Source organism: Chrysochloris asiatica, unplaced genomic scaffold (assembly GCF_000296735.1).
Source record: "Chrysochloris asiatica unplaced genomic scaffold, ChrAsi1.0 scaffold00014, whole genome shotgun sequence".
NCBI lineage: Eukaryota > Metazoa > Chordata > Mammalia > Afrosoricida > Chrysochloridae > Chrysochloris > Chrysochloris asiatica.
Window position 1 is genome coordinate 22968315 of NW_006408532.1, and position 12827 is coordinate 22981141.

The 12827-nt window shown below is 38.9% G+C and overlaps 1 protein-coding gene across 1 annotated transcript in view; it reads left to right on the top strand.

The window, feature by feature from the left end:
• Window positions 1-12827, top strand: part of LOC102827704 (proprotein convertase subtilisin/kexin type 5-like) — a 472359-nt gene that overhangs the window by 313480 nt on the left and 146052 nt on the right. Inside the window, exon 9 of the mRNA XM_006834928.1 lies at window positions 5971-6071. Within this exon, the coding sequence (XP_006834991.1) occupies window positions 5971-6071 (101 nt within the window). The remainder of the gene's footprint in view (window positions 1-5970; window positions 6072-12827) is intronic.

Here is a 12827-nt window from a genome sequence, read left to right on the forward strand (position 1 = left end):
GGCACATTTTGCAAGCCAGCCTCCTGCCCCCAGCACACATCCTTTCTCTTTCCATGAGTCTAGAGTCCTCAGCTGCTCAATCTCTCCATGCCATCCCCTCTGCTTCCATCTCTGGTGTCACTTCTTCTCTGGATAGGGTCCCATATTCCGCTCATGCTCTTTCCTCTTGATAGTCCTAGGGTCCTCTGTTTCTGGAATGTAAGATTAACTACGCCCCCACTTTTGCTGCACATCTTCTACCTTTACAGTTGTGACAATCACATTTAGTCATGATAACAATTACTCACTATTGGATTAAAAGATCCCTATCCTCATCTCCTTTCTCTAGACCTGTTTAGGCAAGATGAAAACTATTCAGTGTGGATTCTACCTTCCCCTGCACATTCTGAAACTAAAATCGCTCCTCTTAAAAACTTGTAAACCAGGCACATTATGCATTTATAGCCCCCCAGTTTTAGGTAGCCAGTGTCTAAGTTGCCCATCCCTATCAACCCTGTGTACTGAGAGGATAACCTTGATCTTTGATGTGAAGACTCTTTTCCTCTCAGTTGGTATTTTGAGCTACTACATCCTTAAGCAAAGGTCAAGTTCATCAAATTGTAGCAATTTACACTTGCTTCCTGTAACAAATTTCTTTATCTTCTTCTAGTCGAGTTCTGATTATCAAGCCATCCAACCCAGGTCAAATGGATACTCTCTGCAAGTTTGAGCATTCTTGCATGCCTCCCATCATTTCATATCAGCGAGCCACTTTACTGTGAGCTCTAGCCCCTAGTGGCTAGGTCAGTGTCCATGGGCTCAGGAGCTCACAAGTCCCAAATTCAGACCCTCCCTCTTTTCTCTCATTGCAAGGTCTACAGGAGTCTATGTAGCATGGTCGAACATGTCTTCATCACTGCTTTTCCTTCACTTGCACTCACAAGTAGACCAACATGGTCACCAGCGAGCTTACAAACCTGCTTGTGTGTTCTCTTTGAGTTTCAGTCTTGGAAGGGGATTTGTCTTGAAGGGCCTTGATGGGTCACAGGCAAACAGCTTTCTTGTTCTTGTAATAGCCAAACTGTGTGCTTTTTTTTTTTCTTGCTGGTCTTTCTTTCTAGAAGTATCTTCTGCTCCTCTACAACTCAATGCTGAAGAGTCTCTTATAACATCCATTTTTGGTCTTTTCTTGCTTTCCTGTCTCTTTAATGACCTTTAGCTTTCTTACTAAATTATGTTCTTGATGTCATCCCACAACTCTTCTGGTCTTTGGTCATAAGTGTCTAATGCATCAAATCTGTTCTTGAGATGGTCTCTAAATTAAGGTAGAATACATTCAAAGTCCTAATTTGGTTCTCATGAATTTGTTTTAATTTTCTTCAGCTTCAGTCTAACCTTGCAAATGACTATCAATTGATGGTCTGTTCCACAGTCGGCTCCTGGCCTTGTTTTGGCTGATGATATTGAGCAATTCCACAGACTCTTCCCACAGATGTAGTTATCTGAAACCCGTGTATTGTATCTGGTGATATTCATGTGTATAGTCAGCTTGTATGCTGTTTAAAAAAGTAATTTGTAATGAAAGTCATTGGGCCTGAAAAATTCTATCATGCAATCTTCACCATCATTTGTATCACCAAGGTCATATTTTCCAATTACCAATCCTTCCTCTTTGTTTTTAACCTTTGCATTCCAATCACCAGTAATTATGTGCATTGGAATGATTGTGGCATTAACTGGTCTTCCTTATTGTTGTTGTTGTTAGGTGCCATCGAGTCTGTACCGACTCATAGGGACCCTATGCACAACAGAGCAAAACATTTCCCGGTCCTGGACCAACCTCAAAACTGTTGCCACACTTGAACCCATTGATGCTGCCACTTTGTCAGTCCATCTCGCTGGTGTCTTCCTCTTTTTCTCTGACCTTCCACCTCACCAAACATGATATCCTTCTTCAGCAACTGGTCCCTCCTGACAATATGTTCGAAGTATGAGAGATGAAGTTTGGCCATCCTGGCCTTCAAAGAGTACTCTGGCTGCACTTCTTCCAACACAGATCTGTTTTTTTTTTTGGCAGCCCATGGCACTTTCAATATTCTCCTCCAACACCATAACTTAAAAGCATCAATTCTTCTAAGGTCTTCCTTATTCACTGTCCAGCTTTCGCATGCATATGAGGTTATTGAAAATAACATTCCTTGTGGGTGTATGCATTATCCTATCACAGACAGCATTATAGTTCAAGACAGATGTTAACATTTTCTTTTTGATGATGAATGTGACACCATTCCTCTTCAATTTCTATTTTAAGGCATAGTAAATGTATGACTATCATATTCAAAATGGCCAATATCAGTCCAGTCCAGTTCAGTAACACCTAGGATATCAATGCTGATGCGTTCCATTTTATTTTTGGCAACTTCCAATTTCCCTAGATTCATACTTTGTGTATTCCATTATTAATGGATATTTATTGTAGTTTCCCCTCATTTTAAGTCTGCTTCATATGCTAATGAAGGTCCAGAAAGCTTTATTCCATTAGTGTCATCATGGTCAACTCTGCTCTTCCCCAATCATATTTTGAGTACTTTCAACCTTAGGGGCTCATCTTCTGCGCTGACAATATTCTGATCCTCTTCATCCTGTTTCAATATTCAATATTCTGGTGATATCTGAGGAGTCCCGATGTGGTGCTGGCAGGATAATGCACTGTACTGCAAAGTCAGTTTGAATCAAAAGGCCGATGGTTCAAACCCCCCAGTTGTTGTTGTTGTTGTTGTTAAGTGCCATCGAGTCGGGTCCGACCCATAGCGACCCTGTACAGGGTTTCCAAGGGTGTAAATCTTTACGGGAGTAGAAAGCCTCATCTTTCTCCCGCGGAGCGGCTGGTAGTTTCAAACCGCTGACTTTAAGGTTCACAGCCCGATTCGTAACCACTACACTACCAAACCCCCCAGTAGCACCTCAAAAATACTGTACAGGGTTACAGGGTCCCTATGAGTCGGAGCCAGCTCGATGGCACTTAATGACAACAACATAGCAATTTCACTTCATTTTAAATCTGCCGCATCAGCTAATGAAGGTCCTGAAAGTTGTATTCCATATGTGTCTTCATGGTCTACTCTACTTTGAGGAGGCAGCTCTTTCCCAGTCGTATTTTGAGTGGCTTCCAACCTGAAGGACTCAACTTCTGGCACTATGTCTGACATTATTCTGGTGCTCCTCATCATGTTCCAATATTTAAAAGTCTGGTTGTGACAATGTTCCACTACTATTCATAAGGTTTTCAGTGGCTAAATGTTCAGAAGTAATCTCCTCTCCTTTCTTCTAGTCTGTTGTTGTTGTTATGTGCCATGGAGTCAGAACTGACTCATAGTGACCCTGTACAGGGTTTCTGAGGCTGTAAATCTTTACAGGAGCAGAATGCCTCATCTTTCTCCCGCAGAACAGCTGGTTGTTTCAAACTGCTAACCTTGCAGTTTGTAGCCCGATTCGTAACCAGAGCTCCTTCTTCTAGTCTGTATTAGTCTGTAATCTTAGCTGAGACCAATCCACTGTGGGTGTGCCCTTCTTTTTGGTATTTAATATATCAATGGCATAACTTCTAGCATCACAGCAACATGCAAGTCACCACAGTATAAAATTTTCTATTTGATGATGAATGTGATGCAATTCCTCTTCAGTTTATCAATTCAGTACAATTAAGTGTCAAAAGGTGGATGGTGGTGGTCCTGGCATAGTAGTCCATATGTTTGTCTGATTCTAAGTATCCAACACTAGACCATTTCATCTCACTAATGCCTAATTCAGTGATCTTTTGTATTCCATTTCATTTTTTGTTTGTTTTTTCCTTTGGCAGTCATTGGTCCTTTTAATATTCTCCTCTATTACCGTAACTCAAATACATACATTTTCCTCTAGTTGTCCTTATTCATTGTCCAACTTTCACATGCATATGAGGTTATTGAAAATGCCATGACTTTGATCAGGTGTACTTTAGTCCTCAAACTGACATCACTTTAGTCCTTAAACTGACATCTTTGCTTTTCATTGCCTTAAAGAGGTCTTGTGCCACAGATTTGCCTAGTGCAATGCATCTTCCTCCTCACCCCTCGTCCCCCCCCCAACCTTTGACTACTGCTTCTATGAGTGTTGATGGTTAATAGGAGCAAAATGAAGTCTTTGATAACTTCAATCTTTTCTTCATCAGTATGAGTGTAGTTTATTGGTCCAGTGGTAAGAATTTTTGTTTTCTTTACATTAAGGTGCATTTCATTTTTGATGACTTCCAATTTTTCCAGAGTCACACTTTGTATATTCCATGTTCCTATTACTAATGGCTATTTGCAACTGTCTCTTCATATGTGAGGAGTCAGCCAATGGAGGTCCTGAAAGCTTTACTCCATCCATGTTATTAAGGCAAAGTCTACTTTGAGCAGCTACTGTGAGAATTGGTGGTCTTATGTGAACCTAAAACAGCCAGGATGTCAATCTAGCTACATAGATAATAAAAGCGTCCCCTTAGATATCTTCTTGTGGCCTTGAGGAAAATTCTCTGGGAGGTACCACCTTTCAGGAGTTATGTTGCACTTTCTTCCTGTGCTGTGGAAATCAAATTTCTTTTCAAACCAAATTCAACTATTCTTCACATTCAAGACCGAGTTTACAAACTTTATTTTCAGTGGTCCTATATCTTTCATCTTTCTGCTTACCTTTCCTTTCAATTTTCTTATCTGTAAATGAAAAATAATATATTTGTGTTACTGCTCAAGAAAACTTTACTAACTTCATCTGAGTAACTGGAATGAGACCACTAACTCATTTACCATGACCCCAGAGACCTAAACATGTTCACTTATCTTTGTATTTTCTCACCTTTGGCAAGATCACTCTTAAATCTGGGAACTTGATTTTTGCAGGAAATGAGGGGCTGTAAAAAATTGTAGATACTTAAGTGACCTAAAAAACCTTCTCCAATAGTATTTACTTTCTCTTGTTTGGGAGAATTTAAACTCAGTTTTCTCTCTTTTTTGTTGTTGCTGAGAGTGTTAACTGAGTCCCAACTCATAGCAATCTGTATAAAGTTTCCTAGGAGTGGTGGATTTGAACCTCTGACCTAGTGGTTAGCAGTTCAGTGCTCATCCTGCAGTGTCACACCAGGACTCCTGTTTTTCTCCTTAATACATGGATAATGACAAAAAATTTGAAAAAACATTCCTCTTGCTGGATGGTAATGTTATTCACCACACACAGTTGAAGTGAGCTGGATTCAAGCCAAGTGGAAAGAAATGATTTCGTTTCACATTTAAAAAAAAAAAAAAGGCTAATCTCCTTCTAAAGCATTTGCTTCATGTTGTAATTTCATATCAAACACACTGAGTTCAATCTTGTTTTTACTATTTGTGTTAAGTCTTGCGGGAACTGTTGCTCATCCATGCAATATTTCTGAGAATTTTAGAAATAGATCCAAGGTCAAAGGTCCCTTCTATTGCAGAGTGTACATTTTACTTCAAAACCTGTGGCTTAGCCATGGTAACAGTTCTGGAAGGACAAGGGATGCTATAGTTTTTATCCTTTTATTTCTAATGCCTAATTTGGGTCTGGTTTTTGATTCCACATGTCTGATAGTAAAGAAAGGATGGAGTAATGAAAATGCTTTAGTTGTAACCAGTTCCAGGATTTGAAGGCATAAGTGAGGAGGTGCCTACAGTGCAAAACTGAAGGAGGCATTTGCACAACACATATGTTTTGAGTCATTGGTGCCTGACTTCCCTCATCTCAGTCTCGACCTTGGTTATAATAAAGCGTTCATTTACACATGTGATTCTCTGTAAGTCGGATGCTTCTAAGAGTGCAGGAATTAAGCACTCAAAACACATATTCAACACGATTTCCATTCCACTTTTTTGAGTGACTATCTTCCCTAATAAAATTGCATGTGACTCACTTTGATCCCGAGACCTAAATATGTTTACTTCTTCTGTCTTCTAGATCACTACGGATCTGAGGCAGCGTTGCACAGACAACCACACTGGGACATCGGCCTCAGCCCCCATGGCTGCAGGCATCATTGCATTGGCACTGGAAGCCAAGTAAGACTTGATCTCTATCTGTCCTCTTCACCGGTGACAACCCCTCTGCCCTAGCATAATAACCTAGAATGCATTCTTCTAAACCCCATGTTTAAAATTCCAAACATGACGTCTTTAAAAAAAAAAGAGATTTCCCCTCAATTAAGGAAAAAAGCAAGTTTTGGGTTTTTATATTCTTTAAAAAATCCAGCTATGCAATCACTGTATTACGGAGTCATTGGATAAGCATGCCAGTTAGCTCCAATACTACTGTCTAGTTGAGGTTTGGTTTCTGATCTGGGAATGTTCCTGGGAGTCTCAGGGAGACTAGGTCTATCCACTTCTGCTCTCTGCCCTTGCAAAGCAGCAAGACAGTTCCATGACAACAGCGCCGTTACAGCAAGACTCTGGGGACAGAATGTGTCAAGGTCATATGACCTTGAGCCAGGAGCCAGGAACAAGGACAACCCATTTATCACAAATCCTGCTCAAAATAGTCCAATTCCATGTTTAAAAGATCACTTTGAAAGGGCCTACTTGGGTTATTTGTCATCATTCTCAGTTCTTCCTTCTCTAGGCATGAATAGATTAATTTAAGTCTTTGAAAAAACCTAAGTTTCAATTTCAAAATCCCAAATACCATAAAAACCTGGAAGTTTTTCAGAATTTTTTTTTGAAAGTTTGACATCAAAATTCATTTGATGGCAAAGTTTCACCTGACCTGATTTGGGACTATTAATAGACTTTGTTTTCCATCAATTATGGCAATCCATACATTTTACTGCAGAAATATTAGTGAATTTCATTACCAGATGCTGGAAGTTATGTGTAATATATGCCTTGGGTAGCATGGCTAAAAAAATTTGAAATCCAAAATACGTCTGGTCCAACGATAAGAGAGTGTGGCCCGAACTCTGAGACTCACCCTATAAGATGAGTGTAACAAAAAGGATCTGTAGTGATTATATGATTATATACACTTTTTTTTTTTTTCAAAAGATAGCCTCATTCCAACCTCCAGGGAAGAATGGAAAGGCTGTTCATCTAGCTTTGCCTTGAAGTAAGAGAGGTAGAGCAATTAAGGTGGCAAGGGGAAAATGCATATATAAGAATATTGGAGAGACTCAGCATTATAATAAGAAATGATGCTTTTTCCTTGCAATGTGTGGTATCCAGCATATAGAGCTGCCCCTCTTAGAAGGCAGTGGACCTTGTATTAAGTTATGCAAAGTATTGGACTGAAACATCCAGAAGAAGAGAGGTTTTTCATATAGCTCCATATTGTTTGGGTGGCCTCCTGTCCAAGCTTGGATGTTGAGAGATATTCAAGCTCCCATGGAAGTTTGGATTTCTGTTTAGAACGAGATTAAATATTGAGTCATTTCAGCAGTATACATCCTGAAAGATGTCAAAGTTCAGGTTCAGCAAGGGACTGGCACTTATTAAATTCTCACTTTACAACCTTTTCACTAGAGTATTCTGGAAGCAGAAATTTCCATTAAGCGTCTATGTTTGTAGTTTGGTGACACTAAATAGAAGTTTTTAAATATATATTGTTTTTCTTCTTAAACTTTGAATTGTTTCTTTGAAATATTTTCATATATGCAAAATATTAAAAGAAGAAGAGAAAAACTTCCTCCCCATTAAAAAATATATTATAATCTGAATCTCAAACTTGACCCCATAATGCTATTGCAATATAGCTAGCTGCTTCAGGTGTAGCTCTGTGGGTTAGCACACATGGACTGCAAGATTGGATTGGACCGCAAGGTCAGCACTTCAAATTCACCAGCTGCTCCTCGGAAACAGGTTAAGTCAGAATCTACTCGAAGGCATTTAACAACAACAACAACAACAAAAAGGACTTAGGTGAAATTCAGTTCCTTGAGATATTGCAGTTGTACTATTATTTTCAACAATCTTTCTTTTAACTACTTAAGTTCAAATGAAAAATCCATACTTACTGTATGCCTCAGAAAGCCCATTTACTCAGGTAATCTCACTTTGAGACTGAGCAACAACACACTGAATTACTGATTTTTTTTTTCCCCTTTGCATTATGTTTTTTAGCTTGATTGTTGCCAAAACTTTGATAGGTAGGTAGAAGAGGAAAGGCCCCAGGTAACAGTTTACTTGGAAAATACACTGCATTTGAAGATAGGAGAAGTTCAGTTATATCATGGGATCAAAATAGTTGGTTAAAAAAAAATCTGCTAATATGAGAAAGAGTAGACATTTCCTTACAATTCTATTGGCTTGCACTACAGCCCAATCTTTGTCTATAAGAGAAGCTGAAAGTTTGGGGAAACTCATTAAAAGAATGCATCAGGCATTGATGCCAAACTAGCATCAATAAGCAGTGGGTCTTCAGCATGAAAGAAAAATATCTGAAACTAAGAAATGAGCCTAGCTAACTGCAACAGCCTGCAGTGATTCCATTGCAGCCTCAATGGATCCTATCATTCACCTATGCACCTCACCTGCCTTCCCCGCCTCCAACCCTTGCATTCCGCGTTCATATTATCCCTTCTTTACAAAGCTTAAATCTTAGTATTTTGACAGTTTAGCCTTTTCTCTCTCAAGTTGAGAAGCTCAAACTACAAGTTGTTGTTGTTGTTAAGTGTCATTGAGTCGGTTCCAACTCATAATGACCCTACATGGGATTTCCAAGGAGTGGCTGGTGAGCTTGAACTGCCGACTTTGCCGTTCAAACCAACCTTGCAGTGTAGCTCATTAACCTGCAGTGTCACACCAGGACTCCAAGCTACAAGATACTCCTTTTTATTTCAATGAAGTGGTCAGAAGAGAGGAGAGAAAGCAACAATCTAGCAGAATTTTGGCTTGTTGCTCCAGAAAATGTACTCCCTACCCAGATCATAGTTTTCTGAGTAACTGGAGAGGGCTGAGCTTTCAGATAAAAAGCTGCCAGCAGGCACCACCTGTCCCTGGTCACCTGTACGTCCTGGCTCTCTCTGCACTGCAAGATAAAATGGACCTTTTCTCAGAATGTCTTGAAATTCTTGCATTTACTTGTCATAGGATTATCAGGGGAAATCCCGACATCTTAAGCTTCCCCCATACTGAACGTACTTCATTAATGCCCTTACGTACTCACATGGATCCTATTGTGTGCTCCATTGCTCTCATTGACCTTTCCGCCATGTTGATTCTTCTTGCACTCCTGAGATTGGAGGAATTTTTTCAAAAAACCTTCTTAGGAAATTTTGTGAAAAGAAAACAAATGCAAACCATAGAAACAGATTTATCATCCCAACTTAGCAAAAGTCTGGTCAGGAATTAACTATCGAAACAGCCAAGAGGATCCCAAGGCCATCCTGCTCCTAGCAGTATGCTAAAAACATGCTGTGATCTCCACTAGATAGTCTGATGATTATGAGGCAAACTGTTTCCAAGACTACAGGTATTTTCAATATTTGCGAACATCTGCTTCTTTACCCATTTTTTCTGGGGCTCAATCCCAGATCTCATTTCTCTTTGTTGCTAAAGATGCTTCCTGAGTTCATACAGTTATAAATCCTTTACCCTTCTAAAAATCATGAGCTATTTCAAGATTAGAGAAAAAACAAATAAAAATTGTTGTCTGAAAAAAGTGAGGAAAAAATGTGTTTCTTATATTGAAGATATAAGAAACCTAAGCATTGGTTCAGATGGTTAATAGTATTCTGAGAATTTCATGGCCCTTTTTGGTCATTGTTTTTTTGTTTTGTTTTGCTGTTTTCCCACTGAGTTCCTAAACAACACATAGTGAGTGATTATAGTTGAACTAGCTGTCGTAGAATAAGCACTGAATTGCTCACCGCAAGGTCGCTAATTCAAACCCTCCAATTGCTTTCAGAAATACTAAGAAGTTACTCCAGGGCGCACAACAACTACATAGGCCATAGTCTATTGTATTTAAAATGATATATTTTTCTATAGTATAACCCAAAAAGTTCAAAAGAGAGGAAACACTGGGGATCGGACTCAATAAGCAGAGTAGTAAAACGTGACTTTCAAACAATCAAGAGAAGCACCAAGTCATGCTCATGAGATAGTTTGCATTTGGATCCTAGTAAATATTACTAGAACCTTCAGAAAGGGAAAAGGGCTGCTAGCAAATTATGATTCGCACAGAATTATTTATAAAATAAAGTGAGAGTAACCAACATGCTCAGAATATTATAACGTCTTTCTGAAAGTTTTTCTGACCAAAGTCTGTAATTATATTAACAAAGAAATGCTATTTCAATGAAATACTTTATGTGTTCAAATATCAGCATTAGTTTGGGAGATTCAAAGTCTAAGTTCACTAAAGAAACCCTTTTTCCCTTAAATTGCAAAGGGTCTTTCATTCGAAAATACAACAGTTCGCCAATCAAGAAATATTATTGTGTGTAGTGAATAGAAAATAAAAGGGCTTAAATCAGACAAAAGCTTAAGAAATTATTTAGCATTTTTAAAAAACATATAAATATAAAGAATCTTCCACAAGCCTTTTTGTTGTATGACTTGGAAACCTTGTTCTGCAATTTCATATCTCAAGAACCACAGGTACGCTTCCTTTAAGAAAGGCCAATCTATCAATAATTAAATGTAGAAAGTAAATGAATTGTGATGGATGCTGTTTTCCTATACTTGGAATCATTCCTTTTACGTATTAGACATCTGCTGTCCTGCATACACTATAGTTATATACAAGGGTAACTCAGAAAGCATTGCTAGAAAATCATGGAAACCTCCATTAAACAAAAGTATCAAAATGGGAAGCTATTGTTTCTAAACATCTCATCCATCCAGGTCTGTACACTTCTGAAGGTAGTGTTTCCATGTCTCTGACCGTTCCTCCTTTGATTTACAGCATGTCAAATGGCAGTTTGGGCATCCTCAAGGAACTTAAATCATGTTCCTTTTCAATGTTCTTTAAGTTTGAGGGATAGACAGAAGTCTGAAGCAGCAAGATCAAGGCCATAGGTAGGATGGAATCAAGTTTCTCAAGGAAATTCCAGTAGGACAGGGTTTGCTATCCTTGAAGAATAAGCAAGTGCATTGTTTTAATGAAAAATAATAATTCCTTAGCACAAATTTAGTGACCTTTTCTCTCTAATACAATTTGTAGGTTTTTCAAAATTTCTTGCTAATAAGCCTGGTGACCAGCCTCTATGCTTCAAGGAAATCCATCAAGATTACCCCTTTTGAGATCCCAGAAAATAGTCACCATAGCTTTCTGACCTGACCTTTATGCATTGATCATCCTGAACTATTGACTCTAACTGGCCTAGCAGATTCTGTTATAAGCCACTGTTTTGATTGGTCCTTTTTTGGGAAGGAACCCTAAATGATACCAAGACAAATGTATGAATGAAGAAGTTGTTGGTAACCATGCACTGATTCTAGACACATGTTCAAGCATGTTTTATTTGGAATAATCCTGTGTATGTATGAGCTGGAACCCTAGTTCTTTGTTATTGTTAGGTGCGGTCAAGTCAATTCCAACTCATAGCAACCCTGTGCACTAAGGAACAAAACACTGTCCAGTCCTGTACCAACCTTACAATTGTTGTTTTGCTTGAGCCCATTGCTGCTGCCATGTGTGCCAGTCCATCATGTTGGGAATCTTCCTGTTGTACAGTGAGCCTCCATTTAATCAAACATAATGTGCTTCTTCAGGGACTGGTCCCTCTTGATAATATAACTGAAATACTAATCATCCAGGCTTCCAAAGAGCGTCTGGCTGTACTTCTTCAAACACAGAGTTGTTCATTCTTCAGGCATTCCATGGTATTCTCCAACATCTATTCTTCTATGATCTTCCATAATCATTGTTCTATTTTCATATGCATATGAGGCTACTGAAAATATTATGACTTGGGCCAGGCGCGCATCTTAGGCCTCAAATTGCTATCTTTATCTTTGAACACTTTAAAGAAGTCTTGTGTAGCATATTTGCCCAATGTAATACATCATTTGTTTTCTTGACTACTGCGTCTTTGAGTATTGATCATGGATCCAAGCAAAATAACGTCTCTGAGAGCTTCAATCTTTTCTCCATTTATCATGATGTTTTAAAAGTCCTCTTGTTGTTGTTGTTGTTGTTAGCTGCTATCAAGTCAGTACCGACTCATTAAGACCCTATGCACAACAAAATGATATACTGCCCAGTCTTGGACCAACCTCACAATTGTTGCCACACTTGAGCCCACTAATGTTGCCACTTTGTCAATCCATCTTGCTGGGGGTCTTCCTCTTTCTCTGACCTTCCACCTCACCAAACATAATATCCTTCTCTAGCTACTGGTCCCTCCCAACAATATGTCTGAAGTATGAGAGATGAAGTTTGGCCATCCTGGCTTCCAAGGAGCACTCTGGCTGCACTTCTTCCAACACAGATCTGTTTGGTCTTTTGGCAGCCCATGGCACTTTCAATATTCTCCTCCAACACCATAATTCAAATGTATCAATTCTTCTGTAGTCTTCCTTATTCACTGTCCAGTTTACACATGTATATGAGATTATTGAAAATACCATGGCTTGGGTCAGGCGCACCTTAGTCCTCAAGCTGACTTCTTTGTACTTCAATACTTTAAAAAGGTCTGCAACATATTTGCCTAATGCAATACGTAATTTGATTTCTTGACTGCTGCTTTCGTGAGTGTTGATAGCTGATCCAAGAAGAATGAAGTCCTTGACAACTTCAATCTTTTCTCCATTGATAAGAATATTGTTTATTGCTCCAGTGGTGAGGATTTTTGTTTTCTTTACATTGAGATGCAATCCATA